The sequence below is a fragment of the Nyctereutes procyonoides genome, unplaced genomic scaffold (genome assembly GCF_905146905.1).
Source record: "Nyctereutes procyonoides isolate TBG_1078 unplaced genomic scaffold, NYPRO_anot_genome, whole genome shotgun sequence".
NCBI lineage: Eukaryota > Metazoa > Chordata > Mammalia > Carnivora > Canidae > Nyctereutes > Nyctereutes procyonoides.
The window spans coordinates 13,916,129-13,938,170 of record NW_026575146.1 but is presented as its reverse complement, the minus strand read 5'-3'; the positions used below and the strand labels follow the sequence as shown (position 1 = coordinate 13,938,170).

The window sequence follows — 22,042 nt, the reverse complement described above, 5'->3', positions numbered from 1 at the left end:
TTTAAAAAAAGAAAACCATATCTGGGGGCATCACAATGCCAGATTTCAGGTTGTACTACAAAGCTGTGTTCATCAAGACAGTGTGGTACTGGCACAAAAACAGACATATAGATCAATGGAACAGAACAGAGAACCCAGAAGTGGACCCTGAACTTTATGGTCAACTAATATACGATAAAGGAGGAAAGATGATCCACTGGAAGAAAGACACTCTCTTCAATAAATGGTGCTGGGAAAATTGGACATCCACATGCAGAATAATGAAACTGGACCACTCTCTTGCACCATACACAAAGATAAACTCAAAATAGATGGAAGATCTAAATGTGAGACAAGATTCCATCAAAATCCCAGAGGAGAACTCAGGCAACACCCTTTTTGAACTTGGCCATAGTAACTGGAGAAGGACAAACAGTGTATGTTCTCATTCATTTGGGGAATATGAATAATAGTGAAAGGGAATATAAGGGAAGGGAGAAGAAATGTGTGAGAAATATCAGAAAGGGAGACAGAACATAAAGACTTCTAACTCTGGGAAATGAACTAGGGGTGGTGGAGGGGGAGGAGGGCGGGGGTGGGGGTGAATGGGTGACAGGCACTGAGGGGTACACTTGACGGGATGAGCACTGGGTGTTATTCTGTATGTTGGTAAATTGAACACCAATAAAAATTAATTTATAAAATAAAATAAAAATAAATAAAATAAAAAAAAAAAAGAAAAAAAAATGTTGATGTTTGGGTCCATCCCAGAAAAATTAAATCTGAAAACTGGGGGGCTAAGGACAGGTATCCAAAGTTTTTAATATGCTCCCATGTAATTCTAATGTGCTCGAGAAATTCGAAGAAAAACTCTTCTGAAACAGAAATGCTACTTCATATTTTTATTTAAATTCAATTAGCCAATATATAGTACATCATCAATTTCAGATGTAATGTTCAATAATTCATCAGTTGCATATAATACCCAGTGTTCATCACATCATGTGCCCTCGTCAATGCTACTTCATATTTTTCATGAAAGATCATGAAAATTAAAAAGCAAGTGTCAAAGCAGTGTGATCTCACTGGGATAGGGGACTGTTCTTACATTCTTAGAAAATGGTTGAAGATTGCCATCAAATTTTATTTTTTTATTTTTATTTTTTTAAATTTTTTTTAATTTTTTTATTTATTTATGATAGTCACAGAGAGAGAGAGAGAGAGAGAGAGAGAGAGAGAGAGAGAGAGAGAGGCGCAGAGACACAGGCAGAGGGAGAAGCAGGCTCCATGCACCGGGAGCCCGATGTGGGATTCGATCCTGGGTCTCCAGGATCGTGCCCTGGGCCAAAGGCAGGCGCCAAACCGCTGCGCCACCCAGGGATCCCAAATTTTATTTTTTTAAAAAAGATTTTATTTATTTATTCATGAGAGACAAAGTCAGAGAGAGAGAGAGAGAGAGAGAGAGAGAGAGAGAGAGAGAGAGAGAGAGAGGGAAAGAGAGGCAGACACAGGCAGAGGGAGAAGCAGGCTCCATGCAGGGAGCCCTATGTGAGACTTGATCCTGGGTCTCCAGGATCATGCCCTGGGCCGAAGGCAGTGCTAAACTGCTGAGCAACCCAGGCTGCCCTGTCATCAAATTTTAATTGGGGCATTCCTGAGTAGCGGGATTTTGGATGAGTTATATTTTCTTCATTTGCTTCCCTTTCCAATCTACCCGCAATGAGCGTGTATTGCTCGGAAAAAAGATAACCTCAATTAAAAATAAGGATGACTGTGGACTTTGTTTTCATTTAACAAACAAAAGGCTGTGACAAGGATTAAAGAGAGCAAAAGCACAGCAGCCAAGATAAAGTCCAAGTTGGAAGCAGTAGGAAGCAGCTTTTCATTAAAGTGAAATCAAGTTTAGTGACAAATTTGAAAGGCATTCCTGGAACAGAGAACTAAAAAAGCAATGAAATGACAAAACATAGAAGCGTTAATCACAAAGAATTAGCTAATGAGTAGCTGTTTCTAAAGAAAACAAACAGAAGCAAGAAAACTGTCACCGAAATTCATTTATTCAAGAACCCTCCCCAAAGCAAAATAAACGAAGCATCTGGATTGAGATCAGAAGATTCACATATGCCAGGCAAAATTAACCAGGGATAGACACCATGGTCCAGTTTTAAAATTGTAAAGAAATAAACGATACCGAAGAACAAACTAACAACAACAAAAAAGGGAGTGATTGAGAGCCAGTGAGAAAAAGAACAGGGTAAAGAAAGCAAGAGAAAGGAGTTGGGAGAAATCCACAAGTTTAAAGTAGAAAAAGTCACTCAGAAGAATAAAATTCAAACTGGATTCAGTAAATGTCTGAGGTCAATGAGAAAAATGGTCCAGTTTTGATGAAAATGGATTATGATCCAAGAATTCTAGACAAGACTAAACATCTTTCAAGCAAGAAGGCAAAGAGAAGAATGGTCTGGAAAGAGGACCCCAACCATCTCCAATTTGACCTCAGTATATACTTTTTTGTTTTTGTTTCTGTCCTTGATCAGGTCTTTATTTAAAATTAGCTGTCCAGGGCAGCCCGGGTGGCTCAGCGGTTTAGCGCCACCTTCAGCCCAGGGCCTGATCCTGGAGACCCGGGATTGAGTCCTGTGTTGGGCTCCCCGCATGGAGCCTGCTTCTCCCTCTGCCTGTGTCTCTGCCTCTCTCTGTGTCTCTCATGAATAAATAAACAAAATCTTTTTAAAAAAATTAGCTGTCCAAAATTATTTGATTTTTATGGAATAAACAAATATAAATTTTTAGGCAGGTTTCTTCTCTTCTGTGGTGGGTTTCTTTTCTGCAGGTTTCTTGTCAGCTGCTGGTTTCTTGGTAGCTGCAGCCTTTTTTCCTACCAAAGATTTCTTCAGCTTTTTCACACCAACAGTCTTTCCTTTCTTCCCTACCATGGGCTTCTTGCCTGGAACCCCCTTCTCATCTGATTTGGCTTCTAAGGCTGCTGCCACCTTATCCATCCGGAGTTTGATTCTTGGCCTGGTGAAGAATGGTGTTCCAGCGCATGGTCTTTGCATGCGGGTTTAGCTTCAACATGATTCTTAGGTTTTTCAGTGGATTCTTCTTCAGGACTCTACGATGAATCTTCTTGCATGGTGCTCGGAGGGCTTTTTGGATCTCTGGGCTTTTCAAGATTCTGCTAAGGTCTGTATTAAGCATCTTATGCATGGGAAGGTTGTAGTTACTCTTGAGGAAGGCAGCCTTATGCCAAGTACCATACAGATCATCTAACTTTCAGTCTGAATGCAGAAATGTCCCACATGCCCACCAGGAGCAAGTTTCAGAACGTTCAGTCTGCTTACATTAAGTAATTCCAGGGATGTTTCTGAAGGCCTTGATGATACCATTGTCTTTACTGTAGATGATGCAGGGTCCCCTGGGCTGGATATGACGATGGTTTCTCATTTTGCCCTTGCCAGCTCTCATTCACTGAGAGGCATAGAGATCTTTTTGATATCATTCCAGGCTTTAAGTTAAGAAGCAAAACAGCCTCCTTGGTCTTCTTGTAGCCTTCAACTTTATCTTCAACCACCAAATAGAAGTTCAGGAACTTCCTTAATATGATGACCTTTAGACATGACCAGTGCTGGTAAGGCTGAGGCAGCCAGGCCAGAGCAGATGGCATATCGCTTTTGTGTTGTGTTTACTCTGCAGTGCCAATGGTGCCAGGTTTTGGTTGGTGCAAACATACAGCCTCCACGACACATATTTCCAAAAGCACCCTGGCAAGAACGGTGAGTCCCACCGTCTCAAACTCTGGGAATTCGAGCCACAGCTCTGCCAGTACCCCAAGACTCAGCACTGGTTTGATGATCTGCTAATTCACTGACAGCATATGGCTGTCTGTTGTTTTTGGCACAAGTTGGTGTGAACAGAGTTCATGATATTGGGTTGAATGGGAGCCTTAAACACAGCAGGCAAAGTAACATTTTTGCCAGATGATTCCCCCTTTTCAGAGTACACAGATATTAACAGATGAGTACATGCCATCGCAGGGAGAGGAGAGGGCCACACTCCTCTCAACCCGGCGGCTCCTATAGGCCAGTCTATACTTTCTAATTAAATTCTTATTTCCTGCTTATCTCTTAGCTTGGGTGAAAGACCTGGCCGGCAGAGCATCCTGTGGTGGGAAATGAAACTGCCCCCCTGAAGAACAGGGACTGCAAGAAGGCTAGCAAGACCCCACACACCTGACCCCAAGGCAATGATCAACCTGACCTGTGCCACTCACCTGCACAAACCCACTGACCTTTGTCCCACATTCTCCTTCTATGAACCCAGAAGTATTTTCAACACTTTAGAGACACTCCTTGAGATGGCAGTCTGCCGTCTTTCCCAGTGTTGGCCTCACTGAAATTAATTCCTTTCTTGTTTCACCACTGTCTCTCTGCCTTTGGATTTTGTCAACAGCCAGTTGGGTTCTAGTTTGGAACCCCCAGAACCAGGGACTCTTGCACCCTTGGGCCCTGCGTAGTCTTGGAAAAATCAACTATTTGGATATTTCCCAACAAGGTTTAAGCTGCTCAAGAGACAGCTACAAGGTCAGTAAAGGTAGTGGGCCCTCAGTATGTTGTCTACTCAATGCTCATTTTCTAAGAATTACCACCTCCACCATGTGCTCCTTCTCAACTGCATTGATTACACAGAAATGTAAAAAAAAAAAAAAAAAATGCGTGTGGGGTGGGCAGGTGCTGAAATGTACCCCCATCACCGCCTCACTGTGCTTCTCTAGATTCAAAGTAACTAAACTTCAGAACCATCTGCTTTACACGTTAACTTACAATCATCCAAACCATCTTTGAGGACAGGTATTTCTGTTTTTAGAGAGAAATTTAATGACCTGTCCAAGATCCCAGAGCTAGCAAGCAGGGAGCAGACATCTGGATGCAGGTGGTCTCTTAATCCTTTCCTAGAGTGAGAACTGTATCCTTACAAAAGCTTAGAAACCTTACCAATAGATCTTGCAGTGCTATCTTCTCTGCAAATGAAGAAGAGCTACATACATGTGAGAATGTTTATTGACTACATTTGCAAACGGCATCATTTTTTCATCTTTAAAATATATCCTCTTCCTATCTGTTAAGATAGGAAAATGTTAAGAGAATGATCTCAGTATTCTACTTAAATCGTGTCAGAATTTTTAGTTTCTTTAGAAAGGAGGTCTACTGTATAACTACAAACTAGAGTAAATACACTACCACTTTTCAGAAAATAATGTTATGTCAAGCCACTTGTTACAGCTAATGTTCAACAATATAATCATTAATAATTTTGATTACCCACCTATGGTGTCTATCAGCAATAAAGGGGAGTAGTAGCCTTTGTTGCCTATTATCAGAAGCGTTCAGCTACTGTCCACCAAAACTGACTCCTCAATAAACATTTTTACATTAACTGTGATGCATACTTAGGATGCCTGCCTGGAATTTTAAAATAATCGCATTAAATTTCATAAGAAAATCAAGGTTCAAGGAATTAAGAATTTTTCACCTGAAACAGGTATTTAAGAAAAACGAAAACAAAAAAACCACCTTAATCAAGAAGTTGGAAGTTGGGGGCGCCTGGGTGATTCAGTGGTTGAATGTCTGCCTTTGGTCAGGCTGTGATCCTGGGGTTCTGGGATTGAGTCCCACATCAGGCTCCCTTTGGGGAGCCTGCTTCTCCCTCTGTCTGTGCCCCTCTCTGTGCATTTCATGAATAAATTAAAAAAAAAAGTTGGAAGTTGTTATAACTGAGTATTACGATTTTAGTTCAAGGATTGGTCACCAAACTTCCATTAATTAAAACGATTTTTTTGGAGTTCAAACAATTTGATTAATACTACCTTACACAATATTCAGGACCTTATTTTTAAAAGACAGCAGTCAATTTCTCCACTACCAAGCAGCCTGCAGTTCTTGTTCTCAACATCTTAGTGCGCCAAATCAAATAATGCCAATCAGATTCCAAGGAGAGTCTAGATAAAATGTCACTTGGTCATGTCCTATCTTTCTTAATGCGGTGTCCAGAGAGATATTTTACATTTGCTTCAGTATGACTTCATAAAAAATGAGAGGTGAGAGGGCCACCTGGGTGGTTCAGTCAGTTTAGGTTTCAGCTCAGGTCATCATCTCAGGCTCCCTGCTCAGCAAGGAATCGGTTTTTCTCTCCTTCTTCCTTTGCCTCTCCCCCCACTTCTGCATACATGCTCACTCTCTCTCATAAATAAAATCTTTGGAAAAAAATAAATAAAAAATGAGAGAAATGAGAGTTGATGAAAAATTTTCCTTCACATAAGACTCTTCGCATTCACTGTAAAATATTTTTTTCTCCATACCTTTTAAACAAGGATTCTAGGAAAAATTTAAGGTTTCATGTTATTTTTTTAAAAGATTTTATTTATTCATGAGAGACAGAGAGAGAGAGAGAGAGAGAGAGAGAGAGAGAAGCAGAGACACAGGCAAAGGGAGAAGCAGGCTCCACGCAGGGAACCCAACTCGGGACTTGATCCTAGATCTCCAGGATCACACCCTGGGCTGAAGGCGGTACTAAACCGCTTAGCTACCCGGGCTGCCCAAGGTTTCATGTTAATAATAAAGGTATAAGATGATAGATACTGGAGATTTATTTGAAATTGATTTAGATATGCCTGAAATACGAGATGCAATAACATTTTAATACAGTTGGAAATTCTAAAGAAATGCATTTTCTACTCAACAAATTTTAGTACCAAATTTACCAATAATATCACAAAATTGTTTGCATTGTTAAATGAGAATCAAAATTCTGTGAATTGATTTATATTGGTGGGAATCATGATAGATGGGGAATTATATTATATTCCAAGATCCCTGGTGGATGCTTAAAACCACAGGAAGTATTGAGCCCTGTATACATTGTGTTTTTTCCTATATGCACATGCCTATGACAAAGTTTAATTTATAAATTAGACACAGCAAGAGATTAAGAATTATTAGTATTAATAACAGAATAAACTGTAATAAAGGTTATGTGAATATGGTCTCTCAAATTATTTTATTGTACTGTCATTACCCTCTTTCTGTTTTTTTTTTTTTTAAAGATTTTATTTATTTATTCAAGAGAGACACAGAGAGGCAGAGACACAGCACAGGGAGAGGGAGAAGCAGACTCCATGCAGGGAGCCTGACATGGGACTCGATCCCAGGTCTCCAGGATCATGCCCTGGGCTGAAGGTGGCACTAAACCCTGAGCCACCGGGGCTGCCCACCCTCTTTCCTCTTATAGGATCCTCATGAGATGATAAAATGCCCACATGATGAGATGAAGCAATATGAATGATGTAGGCATTGTGATAGTATCAGGTTACTATTGACCTTCTGACAATAGTGAGGAGAATCATCTGCTTCTAGACCTTGGCTGACTGTGGAGAGCAAAATCGCAGATAAGGGAGGACCTACTGTACCAAGCAGTGGAAATGTCCAGCTTGAGTGAGTGAAAATGGTACACAGGGGCTTTGAGTAAGCACACCATAGGAGGGGAAAAAACTGGGTTTGATAGAATTCCATATAGCATCACAAAAGTCCTCTTCTTTCTTAGAAGAAAATCTCATCCCTGGGAACCTATCCTAGTTAACACTACCTTCAGGAAGGGAAGCAAAGCTCCTATTGGAGTTATTATTTCTGCCTCCAATCAATCATAAAACCATACACAATAGATCTTATCCTAATCATGCGACTTCCCATAAGACTCAATTTATTTCTATCTACTCCTCCTTCCCTTTCTTTAAAACTGATTTTTTTTAAAAAAAAAAAAACAAAAAAACACTTGCCCTGATGGGAAAGGAAAATGTGACTAAAAAAGTTTGAACAAGGAAAAGCTAAAGCTTGCAAGGCACCATGTCCCTTTCCCATTTGGTTATTTCTTCCACACTTTTTTTTTTTTTTTTAAGTAGGCTCCATGCCCAGTGCGGAGCCCAATAAGGGGCTTGAACTCATGATCCTGAGATAAGAGTCGGATGCTTAAATGAGCTGCCCAGGCAGCCCAGGCCCTCTGTACTTTTAAAACTGTATTTTTAGGGAAATGCAAAGTGTAGTTTACATCAATATTCCATGGTTCTCTTTCCCACCTTCTTCATCAATAAAGCTGGCCAGTATCCAGATATTATTTGCAAAGACATAAATAATACCAAGGTCCCACCTTGGTATACTTACCTAAATAACTGATGTGAAGTTTCTAATTAGAACAGAACACCACCCAGATTATAAAATTCTACAATTATTAGCAGGAACAAGCAAACACCTAGATTAAACTGATAAATGCATATTCCATTATATTCTTAATGTATTAAATTGGTATTAAAAAGGTAGGAAAACCATTCATATTTATATTTTAATGTAGGATAATAAAAGTCAAATTACAGACAATCATTAAAGTTTTTTCTTTCTTTTTTTAAATTCTAGGGTACATGTACCGAAAAAACAAGAAAATCATTTCAGGGACTTTTTTCTGAACAAATGACATCACAGTTTTTCCCATAATATGCGACTAAGCAGCTAAGTCTAATCTGTCATGTAGGACACTGAATAGTGACAGTCTCTTACATTTGCTACTTGTAATTCCTAAGTGGTCAATATTGAGTACTTTCACTTCTGGGTAAGAGAAAAAGCATTTTGGTCCATTAATTCACCTACTCGCTCTTGGAGGACATTAACCAACTCTGCTATAACAAAGACATGAGTGTCATCAATGTCTTGAATGATGAACTTCTTCCCTAAGGCATTTGATTCATCCAAGTACAGCAGGAACTGCTTCATGGCAGGGTCACTGCAGAGACAAACACATGATAATGACACATTGTGTTATCAAATTATACCTAAGCAATTAGAATTGGGCATGCAGAATTTTTAGGATAACTCAAAAAGTTCTAAATTGTTAACTCAATCCGTCATTCCGTCTCAAGCATTAATGATTTGTAGACATAACTTCATTTATTTTTTTCATGACTTCATTTTAGAACTGTTCCTTTAAGTTTTAGAGAAAGAGGCCAATGAGAAGATTTTAAAAGAGTAATTTGTCACTGACAAGTGAACAAGTAATGTTCAGAGGTTTGTAGTTAATAGGGCTTAGAACCACAGCTCCCTTAACTGATTTAAAAAATGAATTTCCTTACTTGCCCATGACCATTACATTTAAGAAGACAATAGATTTTTCACTATCTTGCCAGTGAAAAATTTAATTTGCAAAACCAGTTAAACAGTCACTGTGATAAAGTAGGGTGCACAGCAAAAGTCCGATCTGAATTCAATCCCAGCTTTATCACTTGCGTGACCTTACTATGTACTTAATCTCTAAAGCCTCAAAATGAGCCCACATAACTGTTATTAACAGTTTATTAATTAAAAGAGAGTAATTAAGTTATTCTCCTTTAAATTAAAAGAGAGTAATTCCAAAGATGGTGTTTGGCTTGCAGTAGGTTCTCAGTTTTTCTTCCTTCCTTAAAATTCTGAACTTCCTAAATTTGAACTCACTTAGAATCTTTTTTTTAAAAAAAACAATATTTATTCATGAGAGAGAGAGAGAGACAGAGGCAGAGACACAGGTAGAGGGAGAAGCAGGCTCCATGCAGAGAGCCTGATGCGGGACTCAATCCCGGGACTCCAGGATTATGCCTTGGGCCGAAGGCAGGTGCTAAACCACTGAGCCACCCAAGGATCCCCTCACTCAGAATCTTTAAAGGAAATCCTACCAAAATCTTCTTTAGGATACTGAGCTCAAAGAACAGATACAAATTCTATTTATTTGTGATTTTTAGTTTGGAATGAATAGAATAAGTCACAAGGAAAAGAGAGATCCAAATTCTAGGATTTACATGGTATGCCTGGGTGGGTCAGTTGGTTAAGTGTCCAACTCTTGATTTCAGGTCAGGTCATGATCTCAGGGTCCTGGAACCAAGCCCCGTGTTGGGCTTTGTGCTCAGTGTAGAGTCTGCTTAAGGATTCTCTCTCCTTTTTCCTCTGCCCTCCCCCCAGAGCATGTGCACATGCTCTTGCTCTCTCTCAAATAAGCACATAAACCTAAAAACACCCCAAACAAACCCCAAATTTATAGAACTTACAGAAACATATCTCTGCTGTAAAAACCCTGAATCACAACAAAGGATACTCTTTAGACCTAATGTACAATAATGTGTTTAGCAAAAAATGAATATAAAAATGTCAAGTTGCACAGTTTTTTTAAAATCTTAGAGAAAATGTAACTTCATAAAATCTTATTGTTTCTTTTTTTTTTTAATTTTTATTTATTTGTGATAGTCACACAGAGAGAGAGAGAGAGGCAGAGACACAGGCAGAGGGAGAAGCAGGCTCCGTGCACCGGGAGCCCAACGTGGGACTCGATCCCGGGTCTCCAGGATCACGCCCTGGGCCAAAGGCAGGCGCCAAACCGCTGCGCCACCCAGGGATCCCAATCTTATTGTTTCTTAAGGAATGACAACATCCATTACAAAGATGACTGAATTCAAAAAAGGTCAGTGTAATTACCTAAAAACATAAAAACAAGTTTTACTTCTTTCAAGTACAAACTAGGTATAAGTGAAGCTAACAAAGGTAAAGGATTTATTTCAATCAGTAAATGAGTATGTTCATGGCATATTAACTGTTAATAAAGTCAAGTCTTTCTGAAAATATGATTTTAATTATTTTCAGTAACTTATCATTACAATGATTTTTAAACAATTTACTATACTATAAAATGTGAATAAATAAATAAGCCTGCCCACATCAGAACTGACACATTTTAAAATTTAGTTTGTCATCTTACACTTAGGTTCAGAACACTTAGGTTATACTTGTTCACTTAGGTTTGGCAAAATTCAGTCACAGTCTATGGTTGCAGTATTAGAATGACCATTCTAATGTATAGAATTGATTGGTTCAGAAGTAAATTTGATACTTAAAGCTTTATTCATTCATTCAATAAATATTTACTGAGCACCTGTCATATGCTAGGCACTACTCTGGTCCTAGGTATCCAGCAGTGAACAAAGTAACTCAGAATCCTGTTACAGAGCTTGCATTCTACTGGTAGCACATGCGCGCACACGCGCGCGCACACACACACACACACACACACACACACACAGAGCAGGGAAGTAGGATGAAAAATGGCAGTGGTGAGAGTGATAGGATCTTGTAAGTCTGAACAGGGGAAGCAGGGAAAGCCTTACTGAGCAGTGAGTGACATCTGAACAAACAGGAGGAGTTAGTAAGCAAGGCGGGTAGACTCAGGCAAGAACATTTTAGGCAGAGTGAATGGCAAGGCCATGGGGGGGGGCGGTGACTAGAGGGCATAGAAGTGGGAGATGAGGTCAGAAAGTTAGTTACGGCTAGATCAGATCACACAGGGCCTCAGAGGTGATTTTAGCAAGTTTGGTTTTTACTGAATGACATGATTTAACTTATAAATTGACTTCAATTTTAAATATAAAGATCATACTGCCTGCACGGTTAAGAGAAGACTATAGGTATTGAAGGCAGGGGTAAAATAAAAACAGGGAGACAGATCAGAAGATGACTACAGTAACCCAGGTAAGAGATGATAATAGTTTGGACCTATGTGGTAACAGTGAAATGATGAGAGGTGGCTGGATTCTAGATATACAAAGAATACAAAGCCAACGTAATTTGCTGACACTAGACTCCAGCTTGAAAGAGAATAATTAAGGAGACTCCCAACATTTTCAGTCAGAGCAAATGAAAAGGAAGTAAGAACAGGTTTGCTGGGAAGATCAAGAGTTGGGTTTTAGGCATGTTACATTTGAGATGCCTACCGGCACCCAAGTGAAGAAAGTGAGTAGGAAGGTGGTTATACAATTCTGGATTTCCTTAGCTAAGTCCAGACTGAAGAGAAAAAGTCAGTCCTCAAGCCCCGACAAGGGAGTGAACATAGCTACAGAGAAGAGACCAAGCACCAGTCTCAACAATATCAAAAGGTTAAGAAGAAAAGGACAAATCAACAAAGTAGATTATAAAGCAGTGACCACTGAAGTAGAAAGAAAACCCTGAGTCCTGGAAGGTAAGTGAACAAAGGACATTCAGGAAGAGGAAGCAATCCACTGTGTCAGGTACTGGGAACAGGTATAATAAGATAAGGATTGAGATCTAAGTGCCAAGGGGACTCACTTATGTGCTTTTTTTAATTTTTTTTTTTCACTTATGTGCTTTAAATTAGCATGTTGGTGTTTTTAAATTTTTTGCCATTTGCCTACAATCCTTGCTAATTTAACAATCTCTTGTAACACCTGCACAACATATTATTTATTTTCTTTACATTGCCTTTAAATCTTGGGGATCCCTGGGTGGCTCAGCAGTTTAGCGCCTGCCTTCAGCTCAGGGCATCGTCCTGTAGTCCCAGGATCAAGTCCCGCATTGGGCTCCCTGCATGAAGCCTGCTTCTCCCTCTGCCTGTGTCTCTGCCTCTCTCTCTCTCTGTCTCTCATGAATAAATAAAATCTTAAAAAAAAATTGCCTTTAAATCAACTTTTTAAGCTTAACCTGGTATGAATCACTAGTCATCCAGACATGCTTTTTTTTCCTCAAATAAACTGGTCATATAAAAACAATTTTTGTCTTCTCCCTCCCTTTTGTGTTCTACTACAAATCAGCTTGAACATCAGTGGCATTCCCCATACCTGGGGAAACACTACTAATGGACAAATGAGATACTTAAAAAGTAAGTGGTCAGTGAGAGACTGAATTTACTACTTCCATTATTAATCACCTCAATGACATTTTTTGAAAGAAAACAGAAATCATTTTGAGACTGAATTCTCTAGCATGTATCTGAAATATAATTTATGATGATTCAAAAGGACAAAATTTAAGAGACTTTTGTTATGAAATATTAAGGGAACTAGAGTATTTTGCCTGAATACAGGGCTATTTATTCTACTTCCTCATGTAGAGAGTCTATGGGAGGATAACCTGCTGGCAAGAAAAGAAAAACAAAACCAGGTAACCCATAGACATACTTGAAGTTCTGAGATCAGGGCTAGTGAGTAAGAAAAACGTGTCTTTGACCTGGAGATATGAAGGGTAGATAGCAATCAACTCCTTCCTACATAACCTGAGTATAACTCCTGTAAAATATAATTCTAAAATAGTATTATACCACAAAGGCTCTACTAAGATGATGTAGTTAGCTGTAAAACAGATCATGGACTTCACTGGTCACCTGCATTATCCGTTCTGTCAGAATGATAATCTTGGCTCTGTCAACAGTAAATATCCTTCCTGATAATAATTAGCTAAGAGGTACAATTACTTAAAAAATCTTAAATTCTCCAAATTCTGTATGTCCTAAGAACAGAATGTTTTAGAAAACTGTTACTGAACATGAAATGGCTTTAAGTTTATTACTTTCTTATAAGCATTTTCCAAAGTGTTTTTGGAATAAGGGTATTTATTGTCCAGCTTGAGATATAAGTACCTTTAATAGGGTCCAGCATACTGTAGGTGCTCAATAAATATTTGAAATGAGTAAGGTCTTAAGAGAAAGAAAGGGCCACCACAGGGGACACTGAGCTAACCAGAATAACAGTCCCAAGTTCCCAATATGACCTACAACAGGTTTATTGTTAAAAAACAAAACAAAACACGATGCTAAAGTACTAGACTCAGCCTAACCCCTAAGCCCCAGCTCAGTCAACTTAAATATGTATATTATCTACTTCTATCCCTATTAAAGGATTTGCTGTTACAAAAATATTTGTTATTGCTAACCTGTGTATATGATATTCTAAGCATATACATACATTCTTTTTAAAAAACTTAATACAATATTATGCTTAGTTTTGTGTTAGTCTACATCAGGCTTAGTAGCTTGGGCTCTGAAGCCAGAATACTATGGTTTAGAATCCCATCTTAGCAGCCTTGTAATCCTGAGCAATTAATTTCTGTGCCTTAATTTCTGTATCTATAAAATTGGGATAATAATACCTGTATCTCATAGGATTGTTGTGAGAACCGAATATTACCAAGTGCTTGTATAGTATCCAATAAATGCTCAGTGTCATTTCAGGAAGGCATTCAGCCTTTTTTATTTAATGTATTACACAGTATCATTGCCCTATACTACTTAAAATGTTTTCAAGTATTTTAATTGCTACATTATTTGATTATAAAATATCACAATCAATGCTTTATTTTTTGGCTTTTAAAGTTATTTTAATTCCAGTTAACATGTAGTATAATAGTTTCAGATGTACATTATAGTGATTCAACATTTCCATTTAATGGCTGGTGCTTATCACCACAAGTGTACTTCCTACTCTCCATCACCATCAGTTTGTTCTCTATAATTAAGGGTCTATTTCCTGATTTGTCTTTTTTCCACTTGCTTATTTCTTAAATTTCACGAGTGAAGTCATACAGTATTTATCTTTCTCTGACTGAATTATTTTGCTTAGCATTATAGCCTCTAGCTCCAGCTTCTATACTTTATTAGCACATTCAATTACCAACATTTATTTAAGATTTGAGAGAGTGTACATGCATGCTAGCACATGCAGCAGGGAGGGACAGAGAGAGAATCAGAGAATCTCAAGCAGACTCCATGCTGAGCAGGGAACCCCAACAGAGCGGGGCTAGATCTTTCAACCCTGAGATGACAACCTGAGCTGATATCAAGAATCAGATGATTAACCAACTGAGCCACCCAGATGCTCCTCAATCTCCTACATTTTTATCCACAGTTCTGATATTTCCTTAGGGTCATTTCTTTAGGATAAACTTCTAGAAATGGAATTATTGTGTTAAACCATATAAAAGCTCAAAAAACCTATTACAAATTGCTTTCTAGATCAGCTGAAGACACTACTTCTATTATTCATATCGATAGCTCGGTGAGAACCCGCTCTTTAAAAACTAAGACTGGGCACCTGGGTGGCTCAGGCTATGATCCCAGGGTCCTGGAGTCAAGGCCATTATTGGGCTCCTTGCTCAGCAGGGAGTCTGCTTCTCCCTCTCCCTGCCACTCTCCGTGCTTGTGCTGTGCCAAATAAATAAATAAAATCTTAAAAACAACAACAACTAAGACTGGAAGCCAATAGTCACTTCATTTAAAAGCTATTTTGATGTAACTAGCCAAAAAGGAAGTTTGGTGGACAAACCGTTTTCATACTGAAACTTGAATCCAAGTTACCAGAATCTACTCTTATATCCACTATTATCACTGTGGTAACAAGAGAAGCTCTGAAAGGAACATTAGTAACATAGGATTTAGACTGAGATTACATTCCTTGACTCAATTTTGTTGACAAAATTCATCTAGTAAACAAATATTTACTAAATATCTCCGGTATATATTTTAGGCACTGTTCTGAGTGGCCAGGAAACTTCAGTGAATATGGCCCTTTTGAGAAGCAGAGGCTCACAAGAGATAATATAAATGCTGTGAAAGAACAGAATAATGGTTAAGACTGGTTTCGCCTTAGTTATTTGCTTCTCATATACAATACCGGTTTAGATGCCAAGCCTAAAAGGGTAAACTGGTCTAATACCACCTATTTCTCCAGATTCTTTGCTATTATGATGTAAACTAGTTGGAATTTGCACCTCTGCAACAAATCTTCCTTATGGAAGCACTTGCTTTCAAACCAGGTGTAATAACTGTCACACCTGGGGTCTGCTCTAGCACCTGCGATTTGTTGGGAAATGCTACTTGCTTTGATATTGCTGCGCTTGGCTAAATTCGGGAAAAGGCTTAGTGTGAGGCTGGCAGTTGATAGTGGTGGATCCCAACAAAGAGGAAGTTTTCACCATCTCATTTTGATATAAAAACACAAATTTATAAACAAAAGAACTTCAATTTAGCTTTAGATTTTGGTATTTGATAAAATAAGCCTTTGAGGAAAGCATCCCCTCCTATCCCAGTACCTTTTTTCCAATTCACCGATAGTTGGGCCTTAATGGCCATTAACATGATTTGCTTCTTTCTTATAGACTCCTAACCAGTTAAAAGGAACGGACAGACACGGAATTTAAATATGGCAATAAGTGAAGGCATTCTAAGGCAGGTGTCAAATTAAGATTCCCACCTTGAATGAGGCCATACACACCTGAGCAGTATTTTGCTGGCTGCCTGAAGAGAGTAAGTGGAACAGCACTATCTATGCTATTATAGATGACCTTCGATGGTAAAAAGGCTGGAATTTGGAAAGAATCACTGGAATAATGGAAGTAGTTTTAGGAGATTGAGTGTTTTGCCTATAAACTCCAGACCTGTCAAATTCATACTCCAGTACACCTAAAGGCTCCACATAATCTATGGGGACTATGAATAAACAGATACTATATTACTAAGGAATCTTCTCTTTGGCATCAAATACAGACATGAAGGAAGCTGAAGGACTTTTCCAATTACCACCCCAACATGTATATCTGATTGTGAAGTACCTAACAGCCCTGACCATGTCCTTCATGAATCTGTTATTTCTTAGGGCTCAACTCTTTTTGGAAGATTTAATCTTTGGGAAGACATCCTTTTGAAAAATTGTGCAGGCTACACTTTAGAATTCACCTTGAGGGAAAAAATTAAAGTTTCACAAGGATAGTGTCCATCTGCAAAATAAAATTTTAGTGGTTCTAGTGCAAAACAATTCTCCAGAGGAAAACTGATGATCACACTTAAGCCAATTAAGTGCTTCTCAAACTTAAAATGTTTCTTAATAAGTTCCTTCGCATACACAATTCTAATTAGGAGATTTAGGGTGAAGTCTGAAAATTTACATTTCTAACAAGTTCCAGATGATACTGGTGCTGCTAGTCTGGGGGATTACATAGAAAAGCAAAGTGATAGTGGGCCGTCAGAACCCAGGTAGAATTCAGAGGTTTGATTACATGATAGCAAACCAGGCAGGCAGCTCAGCAAATCAGGAAACTAACACCTAAACTCCTCTTACAAATCTGTACTCTGTCCTCAAGGCTACACTGAAAGCCTACCGCTGAGATTTTAATGAGTCTCCTACAGTTCCGCTCTTTAAAATGCAGTCCACCCACGATAATTTTTCAAATTATAGACTTAACACAATCCCAATCATCATGCCAAAAGGATTCAGACAGACTAAATTATTCTAAGTTTATTCTTGAATAGGCAACAATGACAAAGAATGCTTATGGGACAGGATTAAGCAAAGTAGGAGAGTGAAGCAATGATAAAAGAGGTATCATCTATCATTAGAGAAGGGAATAAATGGTGTGAAACAATTGTTCAACCAATAAACAAAAGCGAATTCAGATCTTTACCGTATATGCCCCTCCTCCCAATAGAGTCTAGATAAATGAAATGTAACGTCAACAAAAAAATACAAAAATCTTACGAGATTTATTAAATCCAGAGGTGAAGATCAAAGAGTCAGAAGAAACAAAAGGGGGAAAACTGATAGCTGACATTATGTATCCTTTGTGTTTAAAAATCAAAACAAAACAAAACAAAACGGGGACGCCTGGGTGGCTCAGCGGTTTAGTGCCTGTCTTCGGCCCAGGGTGTGATTCCAGGGTCCCAGAATCGAGTCCTGTATCGGGCTACCTGCATGCAGCCTGCTTCTCCCTCTGCCTGTGACTCTGCCTTTCTGTCTCTCATAAATAAATAAAATCTTAAAAACAAAACAAAACCAAAAAAGCATTCAAAGACCAGTGAGGAAAACGTTTCTATTAGTTACAACAGTTTTAGGAAAAATAAAATAAAAAATTAGCCTACAAGTTTTTCAAAAGAAAACAGCACATGTGTTTAGAACTTAATGGGATCCAGATCCTGTCCCCTCACTTTCCCAAATGTTTTCTTCTAAGCAGTTTATAGTCTTACCAACATATATTCTAGTCTCTCACACTAAAACCAAAATAACAAGAATCAGAGACCCTTATTACATCTTTCCTCAGTTATCAACCAATTTCTCCACTCCATTGCTCAATTATTACAACAAAACTTCTCCAGAGTCTCCACTTCCTCACTTTCTTTTCCCTTTCCAAAATACTCCAATCTGTCTATCCTACCTCTCCACTAAAACAGCTCTCATAGCTGAACAGCTCTTCAAAGGAAGGAAGGAAGAAATCGTTGACTTCCAGTTTTTCATCCTATTCCACTTCTCATCATCACTGGACATGGCCCACTTACCTTCACGAAACCTTCCCTCTTAGCTTCCCTCCTATATCACTGGCTCTTTTCTTGTCTTTGTTGTGTCTCTAGCCAAACATTAAATCTGCACTGCTCACTACTGGGCACTTGAAATGTGGCCGGTCTGTGGGATGGGCTGTAAAAGTGAACTCCACACTGGATTTTGAAGCTGTGGTATGAAAAAGGACTTAGCAGAATTTTGAAATCTTAGTACAAACTCTGAAGATTTAGAACGTGTTGAAATATCTTGGAAACACTGGGTTAAATAAAACATTAATATCAGGTGCTTCAATTAACTCTTAATGAGGCTACTAGAAGACTTAAGCCTACATATGTGGCTTACATTATATTTCTATAGGACAGTGCTACTCTATTTTTTTTCTTTAAAGATTTTATTTATTCATGAGAGACAGACATAGGCAGAGGGAGAAGCAGGCTCCCTGCAGGAGCCTGATGTGGGACTTGATCCAGGATCCTGGGATCATGCCCTGAGCCGAAGGCAGACACTCAACCACAGAGCCACCCAGTTGTCCCTGTTCTATTTTTTTTAAAAAAGACTTTATTTATTTATTCATGAGAGACACAGAGAGGCAGAGGGAGAGAAGTAGGCTCCCCGTGGGGAACCTGATGTGGGACTCGATCTCAGGACCCAGGGACCACGATGTGAGCTGAAGGCAGACACTCAACCACTGAGCCACCCAGGTGCCCCACAGGACAATGCTGCTCTAAATGCCAGAAGTATCCTACAGTTTGGTTTTGCTCCTCCCGCAGCCCTGCTATCAACAAGTAGAGACTGCGCAAGGACTGGTCCAATCGTTCAGGTTTTCAGACTGTCTAACACAAAGCCCTACGTAGCTTGCTTTGAGAAATTCAATACTGCCCATTAAGGTTTCTAGCTTCCATTAAATGTGTGCCTAGTGTAAACCTTCCCTTAGCTCTTGATTTGCTTACTCTTTCAAGACTAGTTTGTGATGATGAAGACATAGGCAGACTAAATTTTGAGTCACTGATTGGAGGACAATACCAGGGCTGCTCCCCTAAAGAGCGCTGATCTAAAAAAAATACACTGCTCCGGACCAACAGGGGTTGGAAATGCGTCAATTACATTAACTGGACTGAGACCTTGAAATCTGGTACCAGGAAGAAAGGTAGCAACAAAATCTCTCCCACTTACTACATAAGAAAAATAAAGTTAAGAAAGCTAAAAGACTGGATTTATTTAGGTCTTGAAACAAAAATATGGATTTTAGATGAGGTACACATACATCAAGATTCAATATGGAGATTTAAAATTGCATTAAGTATCAAAAACTACTAACCATTCTATCAGCACTCCTTTCAAGACGTTGACCATCTTTTCCCCAGTCTAGAAGGTGCAGCTGACCTTTAAACTGCTAATAAAAGAGGTAAGGTGACAATAAATTAAAAAAAAACACCCTTATACTTTGGAGATTTGCCTCTGAAAGGAGGCAAAGTTGTTAAATGTCAGATTAAACGTCTAAGTCTGTGAAAAACGTCGGGCTAACATGAGGAAAACATAGATATTCTGATTTTTAAAATGAAAATGAGACTACCGGAATGTTAATGCAGAAATCTTCCCTCCAAAGGCCACCCATTAAAAAAATAATAATACTAAAGATAATAAAAGCAAGCAGCCTATGTCTCTACTCCAGCTTTAGAACAGGAGTCACGAGATTTCCATTCCCACCCAGGATAATGATAAAAGATAAGATTCCGGGAGGCAGAAGTCACGTAATGGCAGCCGTGAAAGGTACGGCGAGGCCGAACATTTTCATCTCACTGATACGATAGAGCGAAGAGACCAAGCCATCGCTTCGGGGCAAGAAATTAAAAAAAAAGAGAGAGAGAGAGAGAGAGAGAGAGAGAGAGGAGAGAATATCCAGGTCTGCAGCTCTTGTGTTTTTTGCCTCGTAAACCAGGCTCCCCAGTGGTATGCCCTGGATGGAAAATCTCCCTCGCAGCGGACGCAGCTTACCCCTTTCCCTTGACCTTCCACGCCGGGCGCGAGCCCGGGCCTCCAGTAAGGAGATGCACGAAGGACTGCGGGACGGCCCGCGGCCTCTGCAGGAAGGGCCCCGAGACGGTGCGGGATGCCGCCGTGTACCCCAGCACCCGCAGGGCAGGCTCCCGGGTCTCCTCCTCCCCTGCCCCCTTTCCTCCGGAGCCCTCGGCTTCCCCCGCACCCCACTTCCCTGCTCGCGGGGAGAGCCGACACCACACACCTCTCTCTCCCCACCGAAGCTGCAGCACGTCGGCCCCGTCAGGAGTCCCTGCGCCGGCTACGTCATCGGCCAGCGACGCGCTTGTGGGTGGGGCGCGCCGGCGGGAGGCGGGGCGCCAGTCGGGCCGAGGGGGCGGGGCGCGCCGGGGGCGGGGTCACGTGCCGTCGGTAGCCGGCCGGAGGGCTCAGGCTGGAGCGGCGGCGGAGGACTGGCGCGGCGGTGAGCCGCCGAGGGCTGGCCGAGGCCGCGTGCCCGCAGGTAGGAAGCGGAGTCCGGGCTCGCGGGGGCGGGCGAGGACGAGGGCGAGGGCGAGGGCGAGGGCGAGGGCGTGGGCGAGGCGGGCACCGCCGGGAGCGAGGAGGGCGGCCCCGCTGACCCGAGCGGCTCGCCACCTGCCGCGGGGCGGAGGGCCTCTCGGAGCGCCGGCCGCCCGGCTCCTCCTCGGCCGCTGCCCAGCTCTGGTTTCTGTGTGAGGCCCGGAAATCACCTGCGGGGCGGTGAGCCCCGACTGCCCGGTCGCGGAAAGGTGATAAGGAGCAGGCAGCAGTCTCATTCAGAAGGGAGCCTGCCCGACCGCGGCGTCCAGCTCCCCGCCGAAAGGATGCAGAGATCGGGTGCTGATGGGTTTTTAAGCCGCGAACGGTCACGTTAAGACCCCAGAGGGTTCCAAAATTAATCCTTTCCTCAGATTTTGATGTGCAGTCTAATAGGGCTCTCTGGTTTTTTTTTTTGTTTTTTTTTTTTTTTTTTGCTGCTGGAGGTATGAGGTTATTGCTTAGGTTCCTTAGGTTAAATTGTACTTACCCAATTAAGCTAACGCTGCAGATCAGCGCTTCTGGTGCTTCTGCGATTTATGAACCCAGCTCCTACGTTCATTTCCCGTTTTCTAGCCCTCATTTCCCCCCCCGCCCCCTCTTTGGTTTCCGTATTATTGGTTCTGCGCTCGCCCTAGGTATGATTCATACAAAGTGGTTTTTTTTAAAAATTTTTTTAGAATTTTTTTTTTATTTTTTAAATTTTTCAAGTATGATTGACATAGAATGTAACGTTAGTTTCAGGTGTGTGATATAAAGATTCAGCAATTCCATGCATTACCTATGGCTCCTCACTGTAAGTGTACTCTTTTTTTATTTTATTTATTTATGAGACAGCAAGAGAGAGAGAGAGAGAGAGAGAGAGAGAGAGAGGCAGAGACACAGGCAGAGGGAGAAGCAGGCTCCATGCAGGGAGCCCGACGTGGGACTCGATCCAGGGTCTCCAGGATCACGCCCCGGGCTGAAGGCGGGCGCTAAACCGCTGAGCCACCCGGCCTGCCCTTTTTCTTGTTTCTTAAACCCCCACACAGGAGGGAAATCTTAGAGTATTTATCTTTGACTGACTTATTTCACTTAACATTACAATCTTTAGATCCGTCTGTATTTAAAATGGCAAGATTCCATTCCTATTTAAGGCTGAGTGATAGTCCATTGCATATGTAGATCGTGCTTGCTTTTCCATTCATCCATGGATACACACTTGGGCTGCTTCTGTATCTTGGCTATTGTAAATAATGCTGCAATAAACATATGGGGTGCTTGTATCTTTTTGAATTAATGTGTTCATTTACTTTGTGTAAATACCCAGTAGAGGAATTACTAGATTGTGTGGTA

At 40.5% G+C, this 22,042-nt stretch overlaps 2 protein-coding genes and 1 pseudogene across 6 annotated transcripts in view; 1 reads left to right on the top strand and 2 right to left on the bottom strand.

Annotated features, from left to right (window-relative positions):
• Positions 1-789: 789 nt before the first annotated feature.
• On the bottom strand, positions 790-7,141 carry LOC129500543 (60S ribosomal protein L4-like; annotated as a pseudogene).
• Positions 7,142-8,356: 1,215 nt separating this feature from the next.
• GTF2H5 (general transcription factor IIH subunit 5) lies at positions 8,357-20,465 on the bottom strand. Of its 4 annotated transcripts, none has more exons than XM_055311089.1 (3): positions 20,394-20,465; positions 19,470-19,544; positions 8,357-8,805 (listed from the first exon to the last, which is right to left on the bottom strand). In XM_055311089.1, exons 2-3 carry the CDS (start codon positions 19,502-19,504, stop codon positions 8,625-8,627), a joined length of 216 nt encoding a protein of 71 aa, XP_055167064.1. In that variant the 5' UTR covers positions 19,505-19,544; positions 20,394-20,465; the 3' UTR covers positions 8,357-8,624. The 4 variants fall into 4 exon arrangements, with proteins under 4 accessions (XP_055167064.1, XP_055167066.1, XP_055167065.1 ...); XM_055311091.1 differs by having other exon boundaries at positions 19,470-19,541; positions 20,394-20,461; XM_055311090.1 differs by lacking the exon at positions 20,394-20,465 and adding an exon at positions 20,147-20,360.
• A 98-nt stretch (positions 20,466-20,563) lies between these two features.
• Positions 20,564-22,042, top strand: part of SERAC1 (serine active site containing 1) — a 66,238-nt gene continuing 64,759 nt past the window's right edge. Inside the window, exon 1 of one of the 2 annotated variants that reach the window (XM_055310842.1) lies at positions 20,564-20,651. The gene's annotated coding sequence lies outside the window, so the exon portion shown is untranslated. The remainder of the gene's footprint in view (positions 20,652-22,042) is intronic. The other variant, XM_055310841.1, reaches the window with a different exon arrangement.